Raw genomic sequence first — 26,060 nt, forward strand, 5'->3', positions numbered from 1 at the left:
TCAGCTCCGAAAGCTCTTTGGAGAGGCTTCCCACGGTGGGGTGCACTTGGACCAGGCTCCAGGTGTCGTCAGAACTACTGGAAGATCGTTTTCAAGATAATCTGGAACAGGAAGAGAAGGCACAAAAGCCCCAGAATCGGAGAAGCTCTTGGCAGGAATTTGATTAAGGAAACGAGACAGGGCTGGATGCAGTGAGTCATGTCTGCAACCCCAACACTTTGGAAGGCTGAGGCAGGAAGACACTTGAAGTCAGGAGTTCAAGACAGCCTGGTTAGAGGTATAATATGCTGAGATTAAAAAAGAAGACGACCAGTCTGGGGAGCAGAGAGAGACCCCATCTCTACAGAAACATTTAATAATTAGCAGGGCACAGTGGCACACCTCTGTAGTCCCAGCTACTCAGGAGGCTGAGGCAGGATCACCACTTGAGCCCAGGAGGCGGCAGAGAACTAAGATTCTGCCACTGTACTCCAGCCTGGGTGCAACTGAGGAGACCCTGTCTCTAAAGAAAAAAAAAGAAAGAAACGAGATGTTCTTAGGTTCTTTCTTTCCTAGGTTCTCAGGTGTTTTTTTTTTTTTTTTTTTTTTTTTTTTTTTTTTTTTTGAGATAGTCTTGCTCCATTGCCCAGGCTGGAGTGCAATCTTGGCTCACTGCAATCTCTGCCTCCTGGGTTCAAGCAATTCTCATGCCTCAGCCTCCTGAGTGGCTGGGATTACAGGCACGCACCATCACATCTGGCTAATTTTTTTTGTATTTTTAGTAGAGACGGAGTTTCTCCATGCTGGCCAGGCTGGTCTCGAACTCCTGGTTTGCGCATCTAAGAGGCTGCGGCGGGATCCGTGCTGTCTACCCCGAAAGGGATGCCAGGGATGAGGCCCCACCTGGGTGAGCACGTTGTCCTTCTGGGTCAGATTCTCAACGATTTCAAAGTGGTCCACATCATGGAGCTGTTCAAACGAGGCTTTCCACTCTCCTTGACACAGGGTCTGGGGCGGGGAGACATGGGAGGAGGGGCCTGAGCAGTGGGAAAGGAGGTGGGGCAGGACATGGGGCCATGCCTGGCACAGGTCAGGGTTCACTGTGTTAAATAAATGACGGATGAGGCAAATAATGAGCTCACATGACCCTCGACCTCTGGCCACAAACCTGTGTTGAGAGTACCTGGTAAAACTCCCAGGACTGTCGGTGAAATTCGGGGGAGTCGAACTGGCCCACGACCACCAGCACACGGCAGGTGGGGTCCACCGGCTGCGCCTGGGCCACCTTCAGCTGGGGGCTGTTCCTCTGAGCGTCCTCCCTGGGGTGGGGAGTGGATGGGTCAGGACGGAGAGAAGCCGGGCTCCAGGTGAGCCAGGGGAGGTGGTGGGCAGGTAACTCACAGGGTCAGCTGCAGAGCGATGTTCTGTGAAGTATACATGATGGGCTCCAGGTCAAAGACCCCACTCACGAGGAAAAAGCCTGTGAGGGTGCAGAATCATCACAGGACCAGGCTCCAGGCGGAGCAAGGCAGGGCCAGCCCACCCCCATGGCCAGAGGGGCAGGACCAGGGGAGGGGGCACGGAGGAAGCAGAGAAGGCCTTGCTCTGAGGGCTGGAAGCCCTGCGGTCAAGCCACTCACAGCTGGGAGGATTTCAATCAGTTGGCCCAAACCGCAAGGCTCATGGGGAGATGAAGGTTGCCCAGCCAGGCTGCAGCCCCCATGGAAACCTTTGAGGTTGGGCGTGACCCCATGCTTGGTCCAGTTGGCAAGGAGCATCATGGCGGCCAGGTGGGCCCCGGCTGAGTGTCCACATAGGTAAATTCCCCTGGGAGGGGTCAGAGCAGAGAACTGGATTTGCACACAGTTTCCCCACAACATCAGGCCCACTTCAAAGAGTCCCAATTTGCTTTCTGCTCCACAGGCCGGAGGGGAAGCTTGGCTGTGTCCGAGGGACTGATTGCACTGTCCTCCCACCCAGTGAGGTCCAACAGGAAGAAAATCTACCAGCAACACCCACCCATTGCTTGGATACCGCGTCTGGACAAACGCAACGCTGCGGGTCACCTGGTCTACCATCTGGTCCAGGGTGCCTGCACAGAGAGTATGAGCTGGGTCAGGAACTCGCTTCCTCCTAAAGCCCACACCGGCCCTCGGACCTGCAGCAACCACCCCTATTACCTTTGGGGGCGATGTCATAAGCCACTATTACCACGGCCACTCCCTGTGCTGTCAGCGGGTCGACCATGAAGGCAGACTCGTCCTTACTGCAGAGAGAGACACAGATGTGACAGCTGGAGGCAGCCTGGCCACTACGCTGCTTCCTGTGTCCTGGACACACCACTTTCCAGATGTTCTGTCCATGCACAGCACCACCCCTTTCTGGCCCCGTTTGAGAGAGGGAAGCGGACAGGATCTCTCCCTGCCACATCACATACTAGCTATGGGACCATGGGGGAGCTTCATGTAACTTTATTTTTCTTTTTTTTTTTTGAGACGGAGTCTCGCTGTGTCGCCCAGGCTAGAGTGCAGTGGCGCAATCTCAGCTCACTGCAAGCTCTGCCTCCCGGGTTCACGTCATTCTCCTGCCTCAGCCTCCGGAGTAGCTGGGACTACAGGCGCCCGCCACCACGCCAGGCTAATTTTATTTTTGTATTTTTAGTAGAGATGGGGTTTCACCGGGTTAGCCAGGATGGTCTCGATCTCCTGACCTTGTGATCCGCCCACCTCGGCCTCCCAAAGTGCTGGGATTACAGGCGTGAGCCACCGCGCCCGGCCGTAACTTTATTTTTCTAAGCGATAGGGCCTCGCTCTGTCGCCCAGGCTGGAGTGCAATGGCGTCATCACGGTTCACTGCAGCCTCGACCTCCTGGGCTCAAGCAATCCTCCTGCCTCAGTCTCCCAAGCAGGAGTACAGGTGTGCACCACTATGCACAGCAAATTTATTTTTTCTTTTGTAGAGATGGGGGTCTTGCTATGTTGACCAGCCTGGTTTCTAACTCAATCCTCCCGCCTCGGCCTCCCAATGTGTGGGATTATAGGTGTGAGCCACCGTGCCTGGCAATTTATGTAACTTCTAAGCCTGGTTTCCTCATCTGTATAAAATAGAGGCAATTATATTCCCTCTGTTAGGGAACTGTTTTTGAGAATTAAAGACCAGCAGTGTAGAGAGTTTTGTGTGGAATAAATGTAAGCTTTTTTTTTTTTGAGACAGAATCTCGTCGTGTCACCCAGGCTGGAGTGCAGTGGCATGATCTTGGCTCACTGCAACCCCCCCTCCTGGGTTCAAGCGATTCTCCTGCGTTAGCCTCCTGAGTAGCTGGGATTACAGGCACACGCCACCACGTCCAGCTAATTTTTGTATTTTTAGTAGACACAGGGTTTCACCATGTTGGCCAGGCTGGTCTCAAACTCTTGACCTCAAGTGATCCGTCCGCCTTGCCCTTCCAAAGTGTTGGGATTACAGGCGTGAGCCCCCGTGCCTGGCCATTAAATGTAAGCTATTAACATGAAGATGCTTGAAGGCAACGCTGTAGGAAGACCGTAGGGAACGCAGTGTCTGTCAAGATCCCAAATTCCCAAATACCCACAAAAAGCTTACAGTGACCAACTGTCCCATTTTACCTTGGACTTTCATTATTTTTTTTCTAAAGTACTGAAAACCTCATGTCCTAAGAAACCCCTCCTCAGTCCCAAGCAAACGGGGACAGTGGTTGGTCACTCTGGCTTTTCCTTTGATTCAAGAGGAGGCTGAACGTGCTTCTCACTGGTTGCAGTGGGTTGAACTGTGTCCCCCCAAAAGATATGTCCAAATCCTAACCCCAGAACCTGTGACTATGACCTTATAAAAAAAAAAAAAAGGAGGCCGGGCGCGGTGACTCACACCTGTAATCCCAGCACTTTGGGAGGCCGAGGCGGGCGGATCACAACGTCAGATCGAAACCACTCTGACTAATACGGTGAAACCCCGTCTCTACTAAAAACACAAAAAAATTAGCCGGGCGTGGTGGCGGGCGCCTGTAGTCCCAGCTACTCTGGAGGCTGAGGCAGGAAAATGGGGTGAACCCGGGAGGCGGAGCTTGCAGTGAGCCGAGATCGTGCCACTGCACTCCAGCCTGCGGGACAGAGCAGGACTCCATCTCAAAAACAAAAAAAAAAACCAGGAGGCTGGTGTGGTGGCTCACGCCTGTAATCCCAGAAATTTGAGAGGTCAAGGCGGGAGGATCACTTGAGGTCAGGAGTTCAAGACCAGCCTGGCCAACATGGTGAAACCCTGTCTCTACTAAAAATACAAAAATTAGCTGGGCCTGGTGGTGCGCACCTGTAATCCCAGCTACTTGGGAAGCTGAAGCAGAAGAATTGCTTGAGCCTGGGAGGCAGAAATTGCAGCGAGCTGAGGTCGCACCACTGCGTTCCAGTCTGGGGTAGAGTGAGACTCTGTCTCAAAAAAAAGAAAAAAAAAAAGAAGAGGAAGATAGGAGACCCAGGAACACAAGGATCACATGTGAATGGAGGCAGAGGCTGGAGCTCTGTGGACACAAGCCAAGGGCTGCCTGAGGCCACAGGAAGCTGGAGGAGGCAGGAAGGATCCTCCCTAGGAACCCGGCCCACATTTGACTTGAGACTTCCGCTCTCCAGTGCTGTGAGACACGGGCCTGTGGGAATCACCCAGCTGTGGCCTTTTGGTTGGGGCAGCCCTGGAGGAAGAGTCCCCCAGGGAAAGTGGAATCTCTCCTGCAGTCCACCATCCACATCCCCTGACTCACCTTCCACTCTGCCAGTATCCTCCGTGAAAGAACAGGAAGAAAGGCAAAGCTGCAAAACAAAAAACCAAGCACAAGGTGCATGAGTGGGGCCCGCCCTGCTGAGCTCTGCCACTGGACCCCCAAGTCCCAGGACCCCTAGCCCCTTCGCTGACAACCTTCAGCTGCCTTGTCAGGGAAGTAAATGTCCACTTTCTCCCCTTCGCCGTCTCCATAGGGGACATGCAGCAGGCTCTTCCTGGTGGCCCGGGCCCTCCTGGTGGCTGTCTCAGAAATGGACAAGTTGCTGTTAGCACAAGCTCAGGTGGTGGCAATTTCTTTTCTTCTTTTTTTTGGGGGGGATGAAATCTCACTCTGTTGCCCAAGCTGGAGTGCAGTGACGTGATCTCGGCTCACTGCAACCTCCCCCTCCCCAGTTCAAGCGATTCTCCTGCCTCAGCCTCCCAAGTAGCTGGGACTACAGGCACACGCCACTATGCCCAGCTAACTTTTTTGTTTTTGTTTTTGTTTCAAATAGAGACAGGGTTTCACCATGTTGGCCAGGCTGGTCTTGAACTCCTGACCTGGTGATCTGCCCACCTTGGCCTCCCAAAGTGCTGGGATTACAGTCGTGAGCCACTGCGCCCAGCCAGGTGGCGGCAATTTCTATTTCAGCTCGGGTAGAAGCCTTCCGGCTGAAAGCTGCCTTAAGTTGACGTGTTGAGCTTCAGCTCTGAGCACCTCCCATTGAAAGAGGACTGCCAGGCCGGGCGCGGTGGCTCAAGCCTGTAATCCCAGCACTTTGGGAGGCCGAGACGGGCGGATCACAAGGTCAGGAGATCAAGACCATCCTGGCTAACACGGTGAAACCGTCTCTACTAAAAAAATACAAAAAACTAGCTGGGCGAGGTGGCAGGCGCCTGTAGTCCCAGCTACTTGGGAGGCTGAGGCAGGAGAATGGCTGAACCCGGGAGGCGGAGCTTGCAGTGAGCCGAGATTCGGCCACTGCACTCCAGCCTGGGCGACAGAGCGAGACTCCGTCTCACAAAAAAAAAAAAAGGGACGGCCAGGTGGGGCGTGGTGGCTCACGCCTGTAATCCCAGCACTTTGGGAGGCCGAGGTGGGCGGATCACAAGGTCAGGAGATTGAGACCATCCTGACTAACACGGTGAAACCCCGTCTCTACTAAAAATACAAAAAATTAGCTGGGCGTGGTGGCGGGCGCCTGTAGTCCCAGCTGCTTGGGAGGCTGAGGCAGGAGAATGGCGTGAGCCCGGTAGGCAGAGTTTGCAGTGAGCTGAGATCGTGCCACTGCACTCCAGCCTGGGCGACAGAGCGAGACTCTTGTCTCAAAAAAAAAAAAAGAGAGTGAGGACTGCCAGTCCAGACGTCTGTCAACAAATGTACTGTGGTTCTGCCAGGACGCTTTTCAGCATGACTTTACTACATACTTATCACATGTGCTATACTTTTTTGTTTTAAAGGGCAGGGGCTCACTATGTTGCCCAGGCTGGAGTGCAGTGGCTATTCACAGGTGTGATCACAGCATACTACAGCCTCTAACTCCCAGCCCCAAGCAATCCTCCTGCCTCAGCCTCCTGAGTAGCTGGGATTACGGGCACATGCCACCACATCTGGCTAATTTTCCTATTTTTAGTAGAGACAGGGTGTCATTGTATTGGCGAGGCTGGTCTCCAGCTCAACCTCAGGTGATCTACCCACCTCGGCCTCCCAAAGTGCTGGGATTACAGGCGTGAGCCACTGCGCCTGACCTCTTGCTTTATTTTTTATCCTAGCATTCATCGTTGTTTTGTTTTTGTTTTTTGCAATGGAGTCTTGCTCTGTCACCCAGGCTGGAGTGCAGTGGTGCCATCTTAGCTCACTGCAACTTCTGCCTCCTGGGTTCCAGCAATTCTCGTGCCTTAGACTGTATTTTCTAAAACTTAAAAAAAAAATTAGCTGGATGTGGTGGTGGGAACCTGTAATTTCGGCTACTCGGGAGGCTGAAGTGGGAGGATTACTTGAACCTGGGAGGCAGAGGCTGCAGTGAGCTGAGACTGTGCCACTGCACTCCAGCCTGGGTGACAGAGCGAGATTCTGAAAAAAGGAAGGAAGGAAGAAAAAGGGCATCCAGACCAGTGGGAATGACCAGTCAGTAAACCCTGCCTCCCCTCCCACCGCAGCGACGCACTCCTAGTATTCACAGCTAGAACACAGCGCCCTTGGGAGAAGGAACCCGGTCTAGTCATCTTTCCAAGAACTCCCTGCTTTGCTGAAAATAGATGTTGCATTTGTTTACCAGGGCAGCTGTAACAAAGTACTACAAATTGAGTGTCTCAGAGCAGTAGAACGTTCTCCCACAGTTCTAGAGGCCAGAAGTCTGAAATTAAAGTGTGGACGCTGCCACACTCCACCAATGCCTCTTTTGCCTCCGGCAGCTCCTGGTGGCTCCAGGTGTTCCAAGGCCTGTGGCTACGTTACTCCAGTCACCTCTGCCTCTTCCAGTCTCTGCCACTGTCTTCACGTGGTCCCCTCTCTGTGTGTCCCTCCCTCTTCTGTCCCTTAGCAGGACACCAGTCGTGGGATTTAGAGCCCACCCTAACCCAGAATGACTCGACTTTAGCTAATAACACCTACAAAGATGGTCTTTCCAAATAAGGAAATACCAGCCAGGCACCTGTAATCCCAGCACTTTGGGAGGCTGAGGCGGGCAGATCACTTGAGGTCAGGAGTTGAGACCATCCTGGCCAACATGGTAAAACCCTGTCTCTACTGAAAATACAAAAATTATCTGGGCATGGTGGTGCGTGCCTGTAGTCCCAGCTACTTGGGAGGCTGAGGCAGGAGAATTGCTTGAACCCGGAGGCAGCAGTTGCAGTGAGCTGAGATCACACCACTGCACTCCAGCCTGGGCAACAGAGCAAAACTCTGTCTCAAGCAAAACAAAACAAAACAAAAAACACCAAATAAGGAAATATCTTGACAGGTTCCCAGGGTTAGGATTTGGACATGTCTTTTTAAAATTTATTTTTATTTATTTATTTTTTAATGTCATGGTGGGGGTCACCTTTATTTGGCACTGCAGATGCTAAGTGTTTTACATAACACAATTTTCAGAATTCTAGCTAGTCAGGGGGACTCTGGGGGCCAGCCTGCAGGCCCATGCCCCACCTCTCCCATCCTGCCATCCCAAGGATCCAGACACCCGCTTCTCATAGCTGTGCTCAGGCACCATCAGCGGATCCTTGGAGTGCTGGGTTGATCTCCCCAAAAGAGGTGGAATCCAGTTCCCTGTAAAACCTGCATCTCAGAAAGGGCTCTATGTGTTAACCTGCAACTTGGGGCCCCTGTCCCTGAAGGCCCCCTGGTCCCCAACTTTGGTGGCCACAGTGGGCCTAGAAAAAGAAAAACCTGGCCGGGCATGGTGGGTCACACCTGTAATCCCAGCACTTTGGGAGGTCAAGGTGGGTGGATCACAGGTCAGGCATTCGAGACCACCCTGGCCAATATGGTGACACCCCATCTCTACTAAAAATACAAAAATTAGCCGGGCCCCTGTACTCTCAGCTACTCAGGAGGCTGAGGCAGGAGAATCGCTTGAACCAGGAAGTGGAGGCTGCAGTGAGCCGAGATTGCACCATTGCACTCCAGCCTGGGCAACAGAGCAAGACTGTCTCAAAAAAAAAAAAAAAAAAACACAAAAAACCCCTGTGTTTCCCTCGGGTGGGTGATTCATTCTGCAACTCTAGAAGGGTAAACACAGCAGAGGAAGAAAAAGCATGGGGCCGAGAGCTTGTATGAACTGCATCTATGCCAGAATGCAGAACTGTAAACTGGGCTGTCTCCACCTGGGCTGGATAGATTAAAGCTGAGGGAAATCAAAAGGAAGTTGCCCATGTGCCAATCCAGGCAGGAAGCTGCCTTTGCAGAACACCAGTGAGGCTGCAAAACCTGTTTTGCCAGCACCCATATTACCAACCACTTTACCAACCCTGAATGGCTCCCTATGTACTGACAAGAAGCTATCTATGTACAGACAAGGAAACATCTCCAAGAAATACTAAGTGAAACTGGCAGGGTGGAACTGTGTGTACTACGGGGCCATTTGGATGAAAGAGGGGGGAATCTATATCCATATGAATAACAATGGCCCCCTTGATGGGGGCCAGGGGAACTGGGAGGATGCAAAGGAAGAGGAGCGAGCATTTCACTGAAAAGCCTTGTGTGGTTTTTGTTTTTGTTTTTTTGAGACAGTCTCACTCTGTCGCCCAAGCTGGAGTCCACTGGCGCAATCTTGGCTCACTGCAACCTCCGCCTCTGGGGTTCAAGTGATTCTCCTGTCTCCGTCTTCCAAGCAGCTGGGATTACAGGTGTGGGCCACCACACCCGTCTTATTATTATTATTAGTTTTTTGAGGCAGAGCTTTGCTCTTGTCACAGGCTAGAGTGCAATGGCGCAATCTCTGCTCACTGCAACCTCTGCTTCCTGGGTTCAAGTGATTCTCCTGCCACAGCATCCCAAGTAGCTGGGATTACAGGCACCTGCCACCATGCACAGCTTATTTATTTATTTTTGTATTTTTAGTAGAGACGGGGTTTCACCATGTTGGCCAGGTTGGTCTCGAGCTCCTGACCTTGAATGATATCCCTGCCTTGGCCTCCCAAAGTGCTGGGATTATAGGTGTGAGCCAGTTCACCTGATCTGAGCTAATTTTTGTATTTCTAGGAGAGACGGGGTTTCACAGTGTTGGCCAGTCTGGTTTCGAACTCCTGAATTCACTTTTTATTTTTGAGACACAGTTTCACTCTGTCACACAGGCTGGAGTGTAGTGGTGCAATCTCGGCTCACTGCAGCCTTAACCTCCTAGGTTCAGATAAGCTTCCCACCTCAGCCACCAGAGTAGCTAAAAATACTAGGCGTGTGCCACCACGCCTGGCTAATTTTTGTATTTTTTGTAGAGACAGGGTTTCGCCATGTTGCCCAGGCTGTTCTTGAACTCCAGGGCTCAAGTGATCCTCCCACCTTAGCCTCCCAAGTAGATGGGACGACAGGCAAGCACCACCACACCCAGTTAATTTTTATTTTTTTTTGTAGAGACCAGGTCTTGCTATGTTGCCCAGCTGGTTTCGAACTCCTGGGCTCAAGCTGTCCTCCTGCTTTCGTTTCCCAAAGTCTGGGATTACAGGCATGTGCCACCAGACTTGGCCCCCTCTCTTTCTCAAACCACATCTGATCATCAGGAAATCCTTGGACACCCCCTCCACTGTGTGTCCTGGGTCTAGAGTCTCCTCCCCACCTGCACTGAGACCACTCTGCTTGGATCCCCTTTGACCTGTTCCTTGGAAGGCAGCAGCCACCCCTCTAGGTTCTTCCAGCTTCTACCCGGATTCCCTACAGCCACAAGCGTGAGCTGGTTATAACAAGCTCACATCCATCCTGGGCTCCTGTCTGAGTCAGCCTGGGCGGCTATAACAAAATACCACAGACTGGGGAGAATTAATGGAAATTTTATTTTCTCACAGTTCTGCAAACTGGAAGTCCAAGCTCAAGGTGCCAGCAGGGCTGCAGACCTGCCACCAATCCTTTGCTGAAAGGCATCTGGGCTGTCTCCCAGGCCATGCTACCACAAACGCCCCTGCTGTGAATAGCCTTGTACACCCATTACCACAGCACTTGCAAGCATCTGTAGGACGCCCTCTCAGGGGTAGAATTCTGGGTCAAAAGGCAGATGCCTTTGTCACCATGAGGCCATTGCCAGCTGCCATCCATGCGGGTTTGCCAACAACCCTGCCCCAGCACAGTGTGAAGACAATGCGCCCCACAGGCTCATCGGCGTGGCTTCATCAGAAGGTCGTGATTTAATTAACACAGGAGTTCTTAAGCCTATAAATGGACTAGATTAATGTTGTGTTACAGTTAAGAAAAACATCATGAAATGTATGTTCTAAGTGGAATGGCAATTAAAACCAAGCGGCTGTAGGTGTTCATTATCATGCATAAGCCTCCCTCAGATATTAACTAACCTCAAGAAAGAGAAATTGCCTCTCTCTAGGAGAGGGCAGCTGGGGTGCAGAGCCAGAGAATGAGTGACTCATGCCCCCCACAGAGGGCCCTCCAGGCCCTGAACCCCAGGGCAAGAACACAGGAGGGCTTCAGCGTGACACCCCAGAACAAACCTTATGGCAAACTTCCTTTCTTATTAAAGCAAAAGCTTCGTTGCTATTATTTACAACTCAGGCTATATGGAAATGGTGCTATGAATAGGCATGTAAAAGTGCTTGTTTGAGTACCTGTTTTCAATTGTTTCGGGTTAGAAATAATTTCTGTGTCTTTTTTTTTTTTTTCAGATGGAGTTTCATTCTTTGTTGCCTAGGCTGGAGTGCAATGGCACAGTCTTGACTCACTGCAACCTCCCACACCTGGGTTCAAGCTATTCTCCTACTTCAGCCTCCCCAGTGGCTGGGATTGCAGGCATGTGCCACTACTCATGGCTAATTTTTGTATTTTCAGTACAGAAGGGGTTTTGTCATGTTGGTCAGGCTGGTCTCGAACTCCTGACCTCAAGTGATCTGCCCACCATGGCTTCCCAAAGTGCTGGGATTACAGGCATGAGCCACGGAGCCCAGCCTGGGTTAGAAATAATTTCTAATGTTGTGCATGGTATTAAAAACAGGACTGCAAGGCCGGGCGCAGTGGCTCTTGCCTGTAATCCCAGCACTTTGGGAGGCTGAGGCGGGCGGATCACCTGAGATCGGGAGTTCGAGACCAGCCTGATCAACATGGAGAAACCCAATCTCTACTAAAAATACAAAATTAGGCCAGGGGCGGTGGCTCAAGCCTGTAATCCCAGCACTGTGGGAGGCCGAGACGGGTGGATCACAAGGTGAGGAGATCGAGAGCATCCTGGCTAACATGGTGAAACCCCGTCTCTACTAAAAAATACAAAAAAACTAGCCGGGCGAGGTGGCGGGCGCCTGTAGTCCCAGCTACTCGGGAGGCTGAGGCAGGAGAATGGCACAAACCCGGGAGGCGGAGCTTGCAGTGAGCTGCGATCCGGCCACTGCACTCCAGCCTGGGCAAGAGAGCGAGACTCTGTCTCAAAGAAAAAAAAAAAAATACAAAATTAGCCGGACGTGGTGGCACATGCCCGTAATCCCAGCTACTTGGGAGAATGAGGCAGAAGAATTGCTTGAACCAAGGAGGCGAAGGTTGCAGTGAGCTGAGATCGCTCCATTGCACTCCAGCCTGGGAAACAAGAGTGAAACTCCGCCAAAAAAAAAAACCCAAAAAACAAAAACAAAACCAGGACTGCAGGGCCGCACATGGCAGCTCATGCCTGTAGTCCCAGCACTTTGGGAGGTCGAGGTGGGCAGATCACCTGAGGCCAGGAGTTCGAGACCAGCCTGGCCAACACAGTGAAACCCTGTCTCTACTAAAAATACAAAAATTAGCCGGGAATGGTGGTGCACATCTGTAATCCCAGCGATTCAGGAAGCTGAGGCACAATAATTGCTTGAACCCGGGAGGCGAAGGTTGCAGTGAGATGAGACGGCACCACTGCCCTCCAGCTTGGGCAACAGAGTGAGACTCTGTCTCGAAAGAAAAAAAAGAAACTGTCCCCTTTAAACACTCACTCCCCATTCCTCCCTCCCCTTGCCCCTAGCAACCACCATTCCATTTCTTGTCTTTATTAATTTGACTTCTCTAGGGACCTCATTTAAATGAAATCATACAGAATTTAACTTTTGTATCTGGATAAAAAATATATACAGCATTTTGCTGACTGTAAAATGTGTTTTTTTGGGCCAGGTGCGGTGGCTCACACCTGTAATCCCAGCATTTTGGGAGGCCGAGGCACGTGGATCACCTGATGTCAGGAGTTCGAGACCAGCCTGACCAACATGGAGAAACCCCGTCTCTACTAAAAATAAAAAATTAGCTGGGCATGGTGGCATGTGCCTGTAATCCCAGCTACTCAGGAGGCTGAGGCAGAAGAATCGCTTGAACCCGGGAGGCGGAGGTTACGGTGAGCCGAGTTTGCACCACTGCACTCCAGCCTGGGCAACAAGAGCGAAACTCTATCTTAAAAATAAAAAAAGTATTTTTAATAAAGGTCACAGTAAAACTAATTTAAAAGTTAGTGGTAAAGGAAATGGTTTTTAAACCCCTTCTCTGCCAGCCTACTGCACCCTGGCCACACTCACACAGCGGTCAGACTTTTTTCTCCCTGAGTCCAGACAAGAGAGGCCAGGCCTTGACGGGGATGAGGCTGTCTACCCATTACAAGCGAACAATCCTAATGGCAAGTTAATAGGCTGGCATTGTAAGGACGAATACAAATCAAAAATGAGAAAAAAACATAATTCCCCCTGGTGCAAAGAAGGAAAAGTGTGGCCAGACACGGTGGCTCACATCTATAATCCCAGCACTTTGGGAGGCGGGCAGATCACTTGAGGCCAGGAGTCCCAGACCAGCCTGGCCAACATGGCGAAACCCGTCTCTACTAAAAATACAAAATTAGCTGGCATGGTGGCACGCGCCTGTAATTCCAGCTACTCAGGAGGCTTGAGACACAAGAATGTGAGACACAAGAATGGCTTGAACCCAGGAGGCAGAGGTTGCAATGAGCCAAAATCACGCCACTGCACTCCAGCCTGGGTGAGAGAGCAAGGCCTTGTCTCAAAGAAAAAACAAACAAAAAACCCAGTACATAAAGAAATATGCAGCCTTGAACTCCTAGGCAGCAGTCATCCTCCCACCTCTGCCTCTCAAGTAGGTGGAAGTACAGGTGCACACTACTGCACCCTGCTAATTAAAAAAAAATTTTTTTTTTTTTTTTGAGATGGAGTCTCGCTCTGTCGCCTAGGCTGGAGTGTAGTGGCACCATCTCAGCTCACTGCAAGTTCCTCCCGGGTTCAAGACATTCTCCTGCCTCAGCCTCCCAAGTAGCTGGGACTATAAGCGCCCGCACCACACTTGACTAATTTTTTGTATTTTTAGTAGAGACGGGGTTTCATCGTGTGAGCCAGGATGGTCTCGATCTCCTGACCTTGTGATCCGCCCACCTCGGCCCCCCAAAGTGCTGGGATTACAGGTGCAAGCAGCCACGCCCAGCCTTTAAATTTTTTTTTTTTTTTTGAGACGGAGTCTCGCTCTGCCGCCCAGGCTGGAGTGCAATGGCCGGATCTCAGCTCACTGCAAGCTCCGCCTCCCGGGTTCACGCCATTCGCCTGCCTCAGCCTCCCAAGTAGCTGGGACCACAGGCACCCGCCACCACGCCCGGCTAGTTTTTTGTATTTTTTAGTAGAGACGGGGTTTCACCGTGTTAGCCAGGATGGTCTCGATCTCCTGACCTCGTGATCCGCCCGTCTTGGCCTCCCAAAGTGCTGGGATTACAGGCTTGAGCCACCGCGCCCGGCCGCCTTTAAATTTTTTGTAGAGGCAGGTTCTTGCTATGTTGCCCAGGCTGCTCTCAAACTCCTGGCCTCAAAGGATCCTCGTGCCTTGACCTCCCACAGTACTGGGATTATAGGCGTGTGTGACAGTTCCTGGTCTCTCTCTCTCTCTCTTTTTTTTTTTTTTTTGAGAAACGGAGTCTTGCTCTGTCGCCCAGGCTGGAGTGCGGTGGCGCGATCTCGGCTCACTGCGAGCTCCGCCTCCCAGGTTCACGCCATTCTCCTGCTTCAGCCTCCCGAGTAGCTGGGACCACAGGCACCCGCTGCCACGCCTGGCTAATTTTTTTGTATTTTTAGTAGAGACGGGGTTTCACCGTGGTCTCGATCTCCTGACCTCGTGATCCACCTGCCTCGGCCTCCCAAAGTTCTGGGATTACAGGCGTGAGCCACCGCGCCCGGCTCTCTCTTTTAAATCTTTTCCTTTTATTTTCCTTTCAATCATATGACTTGAAGGTTTAATAGTGCGTGCTTTTTATGTCTGACTTCCTTTCTCATTAGGGTCAGCTCTTTGTCACTCAAGACAATTAAGACTGGCAAAAAGGTTTGCTTACAGCACTTGCATGTTTTACCACACTCATATATTTATCGAGGAAATAGAGATGAATTTGGAACAGAGCTGGGCATAGCAAGGAACCGTGAAGAGCCTAGGAAACAGTACCACCCCAATCTATTGAGACAGAAGGATGGTGGAACATGCTGGAATACACTTCTAACAAGTGTGTTCTTCCTCCTGGGTTCTCTCTGTTTAGAAAACCGCCAAGCCCAGGAGCCCAGGCAGCTGCCTCTGAAAGGCTGTGTTGGGCCTGCTGCAACAGAGCCAATTTGCCAGGCATGGCTGGCTGCTTCCTCACCCATGCTTCCTCCTTGGGGCCTGCTCCCCATCCCAGCACAGATGCATTACCAGGTGTTCAAATCGTGGTACAGCACTTTGCAGATACGGGGTAGAGACAGAAATGGACCTTAAGACTTCACTAGTTTACAGGTTCCTAAGTCCAGATTTCTTTAAAGAAAGAAAAGGTGAAAGGCCAGGCACGGTGGCTCACACATGTAATCCCAGCTCTTTGGGAGGCCAAGGCAGGCAGATGACCTGAGGTCAGGAGTTTGAGACCAGCCTGACCAACATGGTGAAACCCCGTCTCTACTAAAAATACAAAATTAGCCAGGCTTGGTGGCACAGGCCTGTAATCCCAGCTACTTGGGAGGCTGAGGCAGGAGAATTGCTTGAACCCAGGAGGTGGAGGTTGCGGTGAGCGGAGATTGCACCTTAGGACTCCAGCCTGGGCAGCAAGAGGAAAACTGTCTCAAATAAAAAAAAAGTCCGGGCATGGTGGCTCACGCCTGTAATCCCAGCACTTTGGGAGGGCGAGGTGGCCAGATCACGAGGTCAAGAGATGAAGACCATCCTGGCCAACATGGTGAAACCCCATCTCTACTAAAAACACAAAAATTAGCTGGGCGTGGTGGGGGGTGCCTGTAATCCCAGCTACCCAGGAGGTTGAGGAAGGAGAATCACTTGAACCCAGGAAGCAGAGGTTGCAGTGAGCTGAGATCACGCCACTGCACTCCAGCCTGGGCAAACAGAGCAAGACTCAGTCACCATTGCTTTTTTTTTTTTTTTGAGACGGGGTCTCACTCTTGTTACCCAGGCTGGCATGCAGTGATGCAATCTCAGCTCACTGCAACCTCTGCCTCCCAGGTTCAAGCAATTCTCATGCCTCAGGTTTCCGAGTAGCTGGAATTACAGGTGTCCAGCTAATTCTTGTATTTTTTTGTAGAGATGGGATTTTGCCATGTTGGCCAGGCTGGTCTCGAACTCCTGGACTCAAGTGATATACCTGCCTTGGCCTCCCAAAGTATTGCTTTCTATGAATAGTGACTGCATTCCACATCCAGCTGCAGAGGAGGAACGTTCCTCTGTTCACTTCACCTCCCTATGGCAACCACAGCCCACAGCCTTACGGGCCTAGGCATGGTTGGCTGAGCAGGAAAGGCCAGGCATGGTGGACTGAGCCATGGACCTCCCCTGGACCTCTCCTGCCTCCAGCAGTCCCTGCAGCAAGGGGTCCTGGGTACCTGCCCCTAAGCAGAGAGGTTTATAAAGTGCCTGGTGTTTGGGAAATGCCCCTCGAGACTCAGGTGGTGTGGTGCAGCACTCCAACCCCCAGCATTCTGAACCACTGCCACATGCTAAAGGCCACCCAATGCAGTCACGGAGAGGTCACACCAGTACCTTCAATTCCTATCTGTGAGTAGGTCCTCAAGGCTTCCTCTGCTCCCAGTCGGACAACCCATTGGCTGGGACGGTACTGATTCTCCAGCTCCTGCAGGACACAAACATGAGGCTCTGTAAGACTTTCCTTCTCAACAGAGCATGCCCCTCCCCCTCGCCCATGCCCGGCTGCTCCTCTCTGCCTTAGAAGCCCCCTCCCCAGTATTCCAGGGTCTCCAGGATACACTTGGATCCATGGTCTAGAGGTATACCAGCGACCGCTGGGCCTTTAGCCAGCTGGCAGCCTTAAGGGGATATGAGGTCCCCCAAACGAATCCAGTTAATGCCATCATGGGCACCACTCCCACAGCAGTTATGACCACGGGAGGCCAGGTGGCCCAATGGTTCACACCTGTAATCCCAGCACTTTGGGAGGCCGAAGTGGGTGGATCACCTGAAGTCAGGAGTTTCAGACAAGCCTAGCCAACGTGGCAAAACGCCGTCTCTACTGAAAATACAAAAATTAGCTGAGCGCGGTGGCGGACGCTTGTAATCTCAGCTACTCGGGAGGCTGAGGCAGGAGAATCGATGGAAACTGGGAGGCGGAAGTTGCAGTGAGTGAGCTGAGATCCCACCATTGCACTCTAGCCCGGGTAACAACAGCGAGACTCCATCTCAAAAAAAAAAAAAAAAGTAAGGCCGGGCGCGGTGGCTCAACCCTGTAATCCCAGCACTTTGGGAGGCCGAGATGGGCAGATCACGAGGTCAGGAGATCGAGACCATCCTGGCTAACACGGTGAAACCCCGTCTCTACTAAAAAATACAAAAAACTAGCCGGGCGCGGTGGCGGGCGCCTGTAGTCCCAACTACTCGGGAGGCTGAGGCAGGAGAATGGCGTGAACCCAGGAGGCGGAGCTTGCAGTGAGCTGAGATCCCGCCACTGCACTCCAGCCTGGGCGGCAGAGCGAGACTCCGTCTCAAAAAAAAAAAAAAAAAAAAAAAAAAAAAAAAAAAAAAAAAAGTAACAAGGAACCAGATTTTGAAGAAAGGGCTCAAAGCCATCATGAGAAATGGGAAGTCAGGGCGGCCTCACGGAAAAGCCTGAGGTCAAATGCCATCTGACCTCCTTCATTTACTTACTGTTTCATCCTGAACAAGTTACTTAGTCTCTGGGATTCAGTTCCCTTACTGGTAGAAGGCATCTATCCAGGCCGGACACGGTGGCTCACGCCTGTAATCCCAGCACTTTGGGAGGCCGAGGCGGGAAGATCACAAGGTCAGGAGATCGAGACCATCCTGGCTAACATGCTGAAATCCTGTCTCTACTAAAATTACAAAAAAATTAGCCAGGCGTGGTAGCGGGTGCCTGTAATCCCAGCTACTCAGGAGGCTGAGGTGGGAGAATGGCATGAACCTGGGAGGCAGAGTTTGCAGTGAGCCGAGATTGCGCCACTGCACTCCAGCCTGAGCAACAGAGCGAGACTCCGTCTCCAAAAAAAAAAAAGAAAAAATTAGCTGGGTGCGGTGGCTCCCAGCACTTTGGGAAGCCGACGCGGGTGGGTCACAAGGTCAGGAGATCGAGACCATCCTGGCTAACACAGTTAAACCCCCATCTCTACTAAAATTACAAAAAAAATAGCCGGGTGTGGTTGTGGGTGCCTGTAGTCCCAGCTACTCGGGAGGCTGAGGCAGGAGAATCGCTCGAACCTGGGGGGTGGAAGTTGTAGTGAGCCGAGATTGCGCCACTGCACTCCAGCCTGGGTGACAGAGCGAGACTCTGTCTCAAAAAAAAAAAACCAAAAAACAAAAATTAGCCAGGCATGTAGTCCCAGCTACAGTGTGCCTGTAATCCCAGCTACTCGGGAGGCTGAGGCAGGAGAAACACTTGAACCCGAGAGGTAGAGGTTGCAGTGAGCCAAGATCATGCCACTGCACTCCAGCCTGGGTGACAAAACGAGACTGTGTCTAAAAAAAAAAAAGAAAGAAAGAAAATAGAAGGCATCTATCCAAATCACAAGGTTAAAAGAGATAAGGCATGTGAGTGAAATAAGTGAAATAAAGCGAGTCACTCAATGTAGGTTTCTTCTTCCTCCCAGTGAAGGGGCCCCTGTAAGAGATCCTTGGATCTGTCCAATCGGTACCTGGAAAGGTTATTACCTGTAGGATCCTTACAGCCACACATGGCACACTCTGTGATCACTACCACCATCTTTGTTGCTATTATTTATGATCATGATTATAGAATGGTTTTGTTTTCTTGAGCCACTGCACCCGGCCTGTATGTTTCTAACCTTCACAACAACCCCAATGTAAATACCAGCTGTTTTGAATCCTTCAGCCAGTGCCATATAAGCAGAGACCCAAAAACATTGTGTAACCTCAGTTCAAGGTCCAGAACTTTGACCCCTAACCTCCTGCGGGTCTATGGATTTTTTTTTTTTTTTTTTTTTTTTTTTTTTTTTGAGATGAAGTCTTGGTTTATCACCCAGACTTCCAGGCTGGAGTGCAATGGCATGATCTCGGCTCACTGCAACCTCCACCTCCTGGGTTCAAGCGATTCTCCTGTCTCAGCCTCCCCAGTAGCTGGGATTACAGACATACATTACCACGCCCGGCTAATTTTTGTATTTTTAGTATAGACGGGATTTCACCATGTTGGCCAGGCTGGTCTTGAATTCCTGACCTCAAAGTGCTGGGATTACAGGTTTGAGCTACCACGCCCGGCAGGGCCTACGGATATTAGCATAGCCAGGACTTCAATTTTCTCTATTCTGAGAGTCAGGCTAACAAAGGAGAAGGTAAAATCACCACGGTGCTCAAGCACTGGGGGCCTGGCACACACCAGGCGCCCAGCATGCCCACAGGAGTGGTCTGCACGGCTTCTAAGCTTCCTTCTTAGAACTCCAATCTGATCAATGAGCTAACTCTGCCCCAGCCCCTCAGTCCCTCCCTGCAATCCGTCTACCTCTGCAGACATCTTCTTCCAAGGAACCTCGCCTGGGAGACCCACATCTGAGATAGCCATCGCGGTGTCTAGAGCCGACGTGCGTGTCGCTTCTTTATACTGCCAGAGCCCCGCCTCGCTTGGCCTTTAAATTTAGTGGGCGGAGAGAGGCGGGGCTCAGGCCAGGCCACATCCCGATCAGCCACGTCCATCCCCCTGATTACTGGGCCCTCCCAGTCCCTGGGCGCACTTCCCGGATCCCTCCCACGAGGGGGTGGGCTGTGGTCAAATCTCCCGCCAGGTCGGCGGCCGGGCGCTGATTGGCCCCAGGGCAGCGGGACCGACTCGTGATTGGCCAGCACGCCGTGGTTTAAAGCGGGTGGCGCGGGAACCAGGGACTTACTGCGGGACCGCGGTGGAGAACCCTTGGATCCGTGAACTTCCCGGAGGCGCCATGAGTTGCATTAACCTGCCCACCGTGCTGCCCGGCTCCCCCAGCAAGACCCGGGGGCAGATCCAGGTGCGGGGGTCAGCCCTGCGCGTGACTGGGGATGAGGGGGTCGTGGTGATAGCCTGTGCCCCGGCATCCGCTCAGGGCGGGCCCCCAAATGACCTCATCTTCTCTCCTAGGTGATTCTCGGGCCGATGTTCTCAGGAAAAAGGTAATGGCTTCGCGGGGCTGGGGTGGATCTCCTTCTTCTCCGGGGACCCCTGTCCCTTCCCTTCCCCTAGGACCAGCACAGCTTCCCACAGCTCCCGCCCGGGATTCTCCTCCTCCCTTGAATTCGGTCCAGGAGGAAGTCTCCGCCCCCTTCTGCCCCGGCCAAGCCCCTTCTCCTGTGTGGAGGCCACTCCCTCCTGGAGCTGGTCACAGCTGGTTACAGCTTAGCACTCCTCCCCACCAAGTCCTCTGAGAAGGTGGCAACCAGTTGTGTCCACTGTGGGCCAGGCCTTTTTGTACACCCCTATTCAATGTGGCTGTTTCCTTATAAGGCCAAGGAAACGCAGTCGCTTTCTGCACCAAGGAGTCTGAAGCCATGGAGCCTCTGCTCTCCTGAGGTGACAGAACCATTCCCTGACCCAGGTGGGGCTAGTTAGTGAGTTTCCTGAGTAAACTACCCACACACCATTCTTTTTGTTTTGTTTTGTTCTTGTAGAGATAGGATCTTGCTTTGTTGCCCAGGCTGGTCTCAAACTCCTGGGCTCAAGCAGTTCTCTCACCTCAGCCTCCCAAGTAGCTGGGACTACAGGCGTGCACCCCCTACCCAGCTAATTTTATTTTATTTTTGTAGAGCTGGGGTCTTGCTATGTTGCCCAAGCCAGTCTTGAACTCTTGGTCTCAAGCAATCCTCCTGCTTCGGCCTCCCAAAGTGCTGGGATTACAGACGTTAGCCACCATGCCCTGCCCCAACATTATTTTATGGCCCTGGGGATCACTTCAGCTCAAACTCCTTGCTCAGGATGATGAGGCTCAGATTTGGACTTCTTGGATGCAGAAGCAAGTGCTTTTGACACTGCACACAAAGGCTTTCTGAAATTAATTTAGAGAAGCTCTATGCCGGGCGTGGTGGCCCACGCCTTTAATCCCAGCAGTTTGGATTGCTGAGGTGCGTTGATCACTTGAGGTTAGGAGTTTGAGACCACCCTGGTCAATGTGGTGAAACCACGTCTCTACTGAAAAAAAATACAAAAATTATCTGGGCATGGTGGGAGGCTCCTGTAATCCCAGCTACTCGGGAGGTTGAGGCAGGAGACTCTCTTGAACCCAGAAGGCAGGGGTTGCAGTGAGCTGAGATTGCGCTAATGCACTCTAACCTAGGCCACATAGCGAGACTCTATCTCAAAAAAAGAAAGAAAAGAAAAAAGAAAAGCTCTGAACTCTGGGAACAACTCTGGAATGAGGTTACTTTGGAATGCAGTCGCAGGTCCCCCTCTACATGTAGCCTTTGCCTCTGCCTTCCCCATTACATCCTGGAGAAGGTTACTCCTCCCACACTTCCTGGGACCACCTGAGTACCATTCCTGGACCTCTTCCCCATAGGGAATTCTGACTTCCAACCCTCTTTGTAGGGATATTACACCCTGCCTGCTCTGCCCTGCTCTTTTCCGGCTGTGGTGGGCTCAGTCTGCAGAACGCTAGGGGCTATGAGGAGCCAGGCTTATCGGGGAGGGCTCTCCCCCCACTCCTCCTGCTGTGGACCTCACCTGACCCTCTCTCCTCTTGCAGCACAGAGTTGATGAGACGTGTCCGTCGCTTCCAGGTTGCTCAGTACAAGTGCCTGGTGATCAAGTATGCCAAAGACACTCGCTACAGCAGCAGCTTCTGCACACATGACCGGTCAGTCCCTGCCCCTTGCAGTCCTGTCCAGTGGAAAATCACAAGGCACAGGACACACTGTTAGAACTGTCTTTAGTGGGGATGGTTAATCACGCTGACCTGGCATTGAACGATTCAAATCAGCACACTTTCCAAGGTGCTTGGCAAGGCAGCGCACACTCTCCATTCCCTGGGCTGGAGCCAGTGCTTCTCCACTGCGGGTGATTTTGCCCCCAGGGTTCATTTGACAATGTCTGAAGACGTTTCTAGTTGTTGCAACCGGAGAGGGGAGGGGATGCTACTGGGCTTTCATGTGTAGAGATCAGGGACACCGCTGCTAAGAGTCCTGCGGTGCACAGGACGGCCCCCATGCAAGAATGAGCTGACCCCGAATGTCACGAACCTGCCAACGTTCAGAAACTCTGCTGTAGGGATTCAGCTTCACACAGGCTGCAAACTGGTTTGATCTGGCCTGCACACAGATTTTTGTTTAATTTTTTAGTTGTCCATTGTTGGCTGGGTCCTGGTCACCTGGCAGCCTTCACGCTGCCTCTTTTTATGTGTAGCTATTTGAGATCGCTGGACGTTTCCACCTGCAACCTCAGGTTGGGAGTTAAATTCACTTCCCTGGCAGCAGATGTGGGCCTGCTGTTTCTGAGCCTGAGACGCTTTGCTTGGTCCTCTGGACTTGTCCACCTGGACACCCAGTGGCAAAGCCATGCTGTGCCACACATTATAGAGCTTGCAGCCACAGAGCCCTTGCTGGGAGCTGTATCTGAGAGTTGCTACAGCTGTGCAGAGAATGCATCCACCCGGCATGTGGCCTTAGGTGGGAGCTGAGGGGCTCCTGAAGCCAGACGGTGGTGGAGTGGAGGGTGCTTGGGGCTTGGAGTTGCGTGTGGGGATTTAACCGTACTTCCTGGCCGTGCTGTCTGATGTAGGTCATTTACTTTTCCAAATTTGCTTCCTCATTCCTAAGATGCGATGTCCACAGCACAGGGTGGTGTTACACCTGGCGGGGACAGGGAAAGCAGAGGAGGTCACTCCGTTCCAGCTGTTGGAAGTGCAACTTCTGGAGTCAGTCAGATCCAGGATTAAATATGAGCTCTGCCTGTGTGTCACAAGTCATTTCTAACACAGAGATGGTCACAGAGGCCAAGGCCAAGGCTGGGCCAGCAGCATTGACAGCTCCAGAGAGGCTGCCCTTGCAGGGCCCACAGCTGGCCTCCCACCTGCCCTCACTTGTCTTTCTCTGTTTAGGGAGGGAAGAGGGAATTTAAAATGCGCAAAATACTATTTCACACGTTTTTTCCAGAACTCGAAGTAGGATTATAGCAAGGTAATCACGAAACAATAGTTGTCAAATGTTGTTTTTTTGTTAGTTTGTTGTTTGTTTTTGAGACAGGGTCTCTCTCTATCACGCAGGCTGGAGTGCAGTGGTTCAATCATAGCTTACTGGTACGTGACCCCAAACCCTTGGGCTCAAGTGATCCTCCCACCTCAGCCCCCTGAGTAGGCGGGACTACAGGTGCACACCACCACACACAGCTGATTTTTAGGTTTTTTGTCGCATAGTGTCTCGCTGGCCTCGACCCAGGCTGGTCTTGAACTCCTGAGTTCAAATGATCCTCCCATCTTGGCCTCCCCGAAGTGCTAAGATTACAGGCATGAGCTGCTGTGTCTGGCCAGAATACAGGATTTTAAAAATTTCTATTTTGTAACATAATTGATATAAAGACAAATATAACCCAGGCCCAATTCTAGTTATTCATTCTTCTGAATTTTAAAAGGAAACTTGGCTGACCCCTAATGGTATCATGGGCCCTGGTAACTGATGAAGTTGGCCTTGTCTGCCGAACAGTGGAAGAGTTTTTAGTCTCGTTGAGCTTTGTATTGGACGTTACTAATTTCTAATCCAAAACATCAAGTGAAGTGGCTTGTATAAATAACTGGTTTTCCTCTGGGAGGTTAAGGCGGGTGGATCACTTAAAAGTTAGGAGTTTGAGACCAGCCTGGCGAACATGGTGAAACCCCATCTCTGCTAAAAATGCAAAAAGTAGCTGGGTGTGATGGTGTGTGCCTGTAGTCCCAGCTACTCTTGAGGCTGAGGTGGGAGAATCGCTTGAGCCCCTTGAGAATTGGGAGGTGGAGATTGCAGCGAGCCGAGATGGCGCCACTGCACTCCAGCCTGGGCGGCAGAGCAAGACTCTGTCTCAAAAAAAAAAAAAAATAACTGGTTTTCTGAACGAGGGCCTTTCTCATAGGTGCTAACTTCTCAAAGCCCGGCTGGGTGAACACTGAGCCTGCTTTGCAGGTAGCGAGTGGTCGCGACAGTGCCATTCCCTGGCCTCTGCATTCTGGCTTCTGGCCTCCCTGTGCCTGCTCACGCTCTGGCTTTCTCTTCCCAGGAACACCATGGAGGCGCTGCCCGCCTGCCTGCTCCGAGACGCGGCCCAGGAGGCCCTGGGCGTGGCTGTCATAGGCATCGACGAGGGGCAGTTTGTAAGTCGGCTTGTCCTGGTATCACTCTTCCCGACAGCTCCCGCTCTGTCCTCCGTTTTCCGCCGCTGACTTGGAGGTTATCTGATCTTTTAGTAAAACAACAAGGTTAAATAGCTACAACCAGTGTTGGAATACCCTCTGAAGGCCCCCTTCTAGTTTCCCTGTCATAGTCATGTAGGATTCATTTTACCTTTTTTTTTTTGAGATGGAGTTTCACTCTTGTTGCCCAGGCTGGAGGGCAATGGCGCCATCTCACTGCAAACTTCGCTTCCCGGGTTCAGGCAATTCTGTCTTGTCTCGGCCTCCCAAGTAGCTGCGATTACAGGCACGCGCCAGCATGCCCGGCTAATTTTATATTTTTAGTAGAGACGGGGTTTCTCCATGTTGGTCAAGCTGGTCTCAAACTCCCAACCTCAGGTGATCCACCCCCCTCGGACTCCCAAAGCCCTGGGATTACAGGTGTGACTTACTGCACCTGGCCATTTTACCGTTATAAAAAATATATATCTATTTTCTGGCAAGATGCAGTGACTCACACCTGTAATCTCAGCCTTTGGAAGGCCAAGGTGGACAGATCGCTTGAGCTCAGGAGTTGGAGACTCACCTGGGCAACATAATAAAACTCCATCTCTACAAAAAAAAAAAAAAAATCGCCAGTCATAGCAGCGCACACCTGTGGTCCCTGCTACTCAGAAGGGTGAGGCAGAAGGATGGAGCCTGGGAGGTCGAGGCTACAGTGAGTAGTGATAGCGCCACTGCACTCCAGCCTGGGCGACAAGGCCAGACCTTGTCTCAAAAAAAAAAAAAAGGAAGGTGGGGAGTAGTGTTTGGTTTGCCTAATGGCTCCTTTTGCTTGTTTCTTATACGTTTATTTTCTTGTTGTTGAAGTACGTTTTTTAGTAGTTTTTGCAGCCAGGATGTATAGATGGAAAGCTGCCAGGCTTTGTATGGAAATCTTTCTTTTGTCCTCTAGTTTAAGCTGGGCAGCAAGGGATAGGTTGATTTTGTGTAGGTTTTTGTTTTTTTTTTTTGAGACGGAGTCTTACTCTGTCACCCAGGCTGGAGTGCAATGGCACGATCTCAGCTCACTGCAACCTCTGCCTCCTGGATTCAAGCGATTCTCCCACCTCAGCCTCCCAAGTAGCTGGGATTACAGGCACCCACCATCGTGTGTGGCTAATTTTTGTAGAGATGATGGTTCACCATGTTGGCCAGGCTGGTCTTGAACTCCTGACCTCAGGTGATCCACCCGCCTTGGCTTCCCAAAGTGTTGTGATTACAGGTGTGAGCCACCACGCCCAGCCTTTTTTTTTGAGATGGAGTGTCTTGCTCTGTTGCCCTGGTTGGAGTGTATTGACATGATCTTAGCTCACAGCAATGTCCGCCTTCTGGGTTCAAGCAATTATCCTGCCTCAGCCTCCTGAGTAGCTGGGATCACAGGTGCGCACCACCATGCCCAGCTCATTTTTGTATTTTTAGTAGAGATGGGGTTTCACCCTGTTGGCCAGGCTGGTCTGGAACTCCTGACCTCAGGTGATCCACCTGCCTCGGCCTCCCAAATTGCTGGGATTACGGGCGTGAGCCACCACGCCCAGCCTTGATCTTGTTGCTTTGAAGAGTGGCAGCACTGGTCGTCGTGTTTTTGCTCAGGGGAAGGCTGCCATCTCTCTAATGTTACCTCTGGTCAGGTATTCTATCTGTTCTCTCTCAGCACAATGAGTCTAGGGTAAGCTTTGTTTTCGTTTATCCTGCTTTATAGCTGGTGTGCCTTTTCATTTCTGGGGAAGGAATGAAGCCATTATCACTTCAGGGCTTTCTCTCCTCATCCCTCTCTGAGGTGTTCTGGGTTCCATCTTCCAAAGTGTGTTTTGTTTCAATGACTATTTTTATATCTGCTGCTCTAATTCATCATC

General features: G+C 51.5%; 1 protein-coding gene across 4 annotated transcripts; it reads right to left on the reverse strand.

Moving 5' to 3' along the window:
* Window positions 1-21,663, reverse strand: AFMID (arylformamidase). 4 transcript variants are annotated; one of them, XM_050764374.1, is made up of 12 exons: window positions 21,534-21,663; window positions 19,350-19,473; window positions 16,406-16,496; window positions 4,900-5,004; window positions 4,745-4,793; window positions 2,160-2,245; window positions 1,999-2,071; window positions 1,709-1,806; window positions 1,381-1,459; window positions 1,163-1,298; window positions 883-987; window positions 1-101 (listed from the first exon to the last, which is right to left on the reverse strand). In XM_050764374.1, exons 1-12 carry the CDS (start codon window positions 21,659-21,661, stop codon window positions 75-77), a joined length of 1,101 nt encoding a protein of 366 aa, XP_050620331.1. In that variant the 5' UTR covers window positions 21,662-21,663; the 3' UTR covers window positions 1-74. The 4 variants fall into 4 exon arrangements, with proteins under 4 accessions (XP_050620331.1, XP_050620328.1, XP_050620329.1 ...); XM_050764371.1 differs by having other exon boundaries at window positions 10-987; XM_050764372.1 differs by lacking the exon at window positions 21,534-21,663 and adding an exon at window positions 19,732-20,099 and having other exon boundaries at window positions 10-987.
* Between the last annotated feature and the right edge of the window lie 4,397 nt (window positions 21,664-26,060).

This window comes from Macaca thibetana, chromosome 16 (assembly GCF_024542745.1).
Source record: "Macaca thibetana thibetana isolate TM-01 chromosome 16, ASM2454274v1, whole genome shotgun sequence".
NCBI lineage: Eukaryota > Metazoa > Chordata > Mammalia > Primates > Cercopithecidae > Macaca > Macaca thibetana.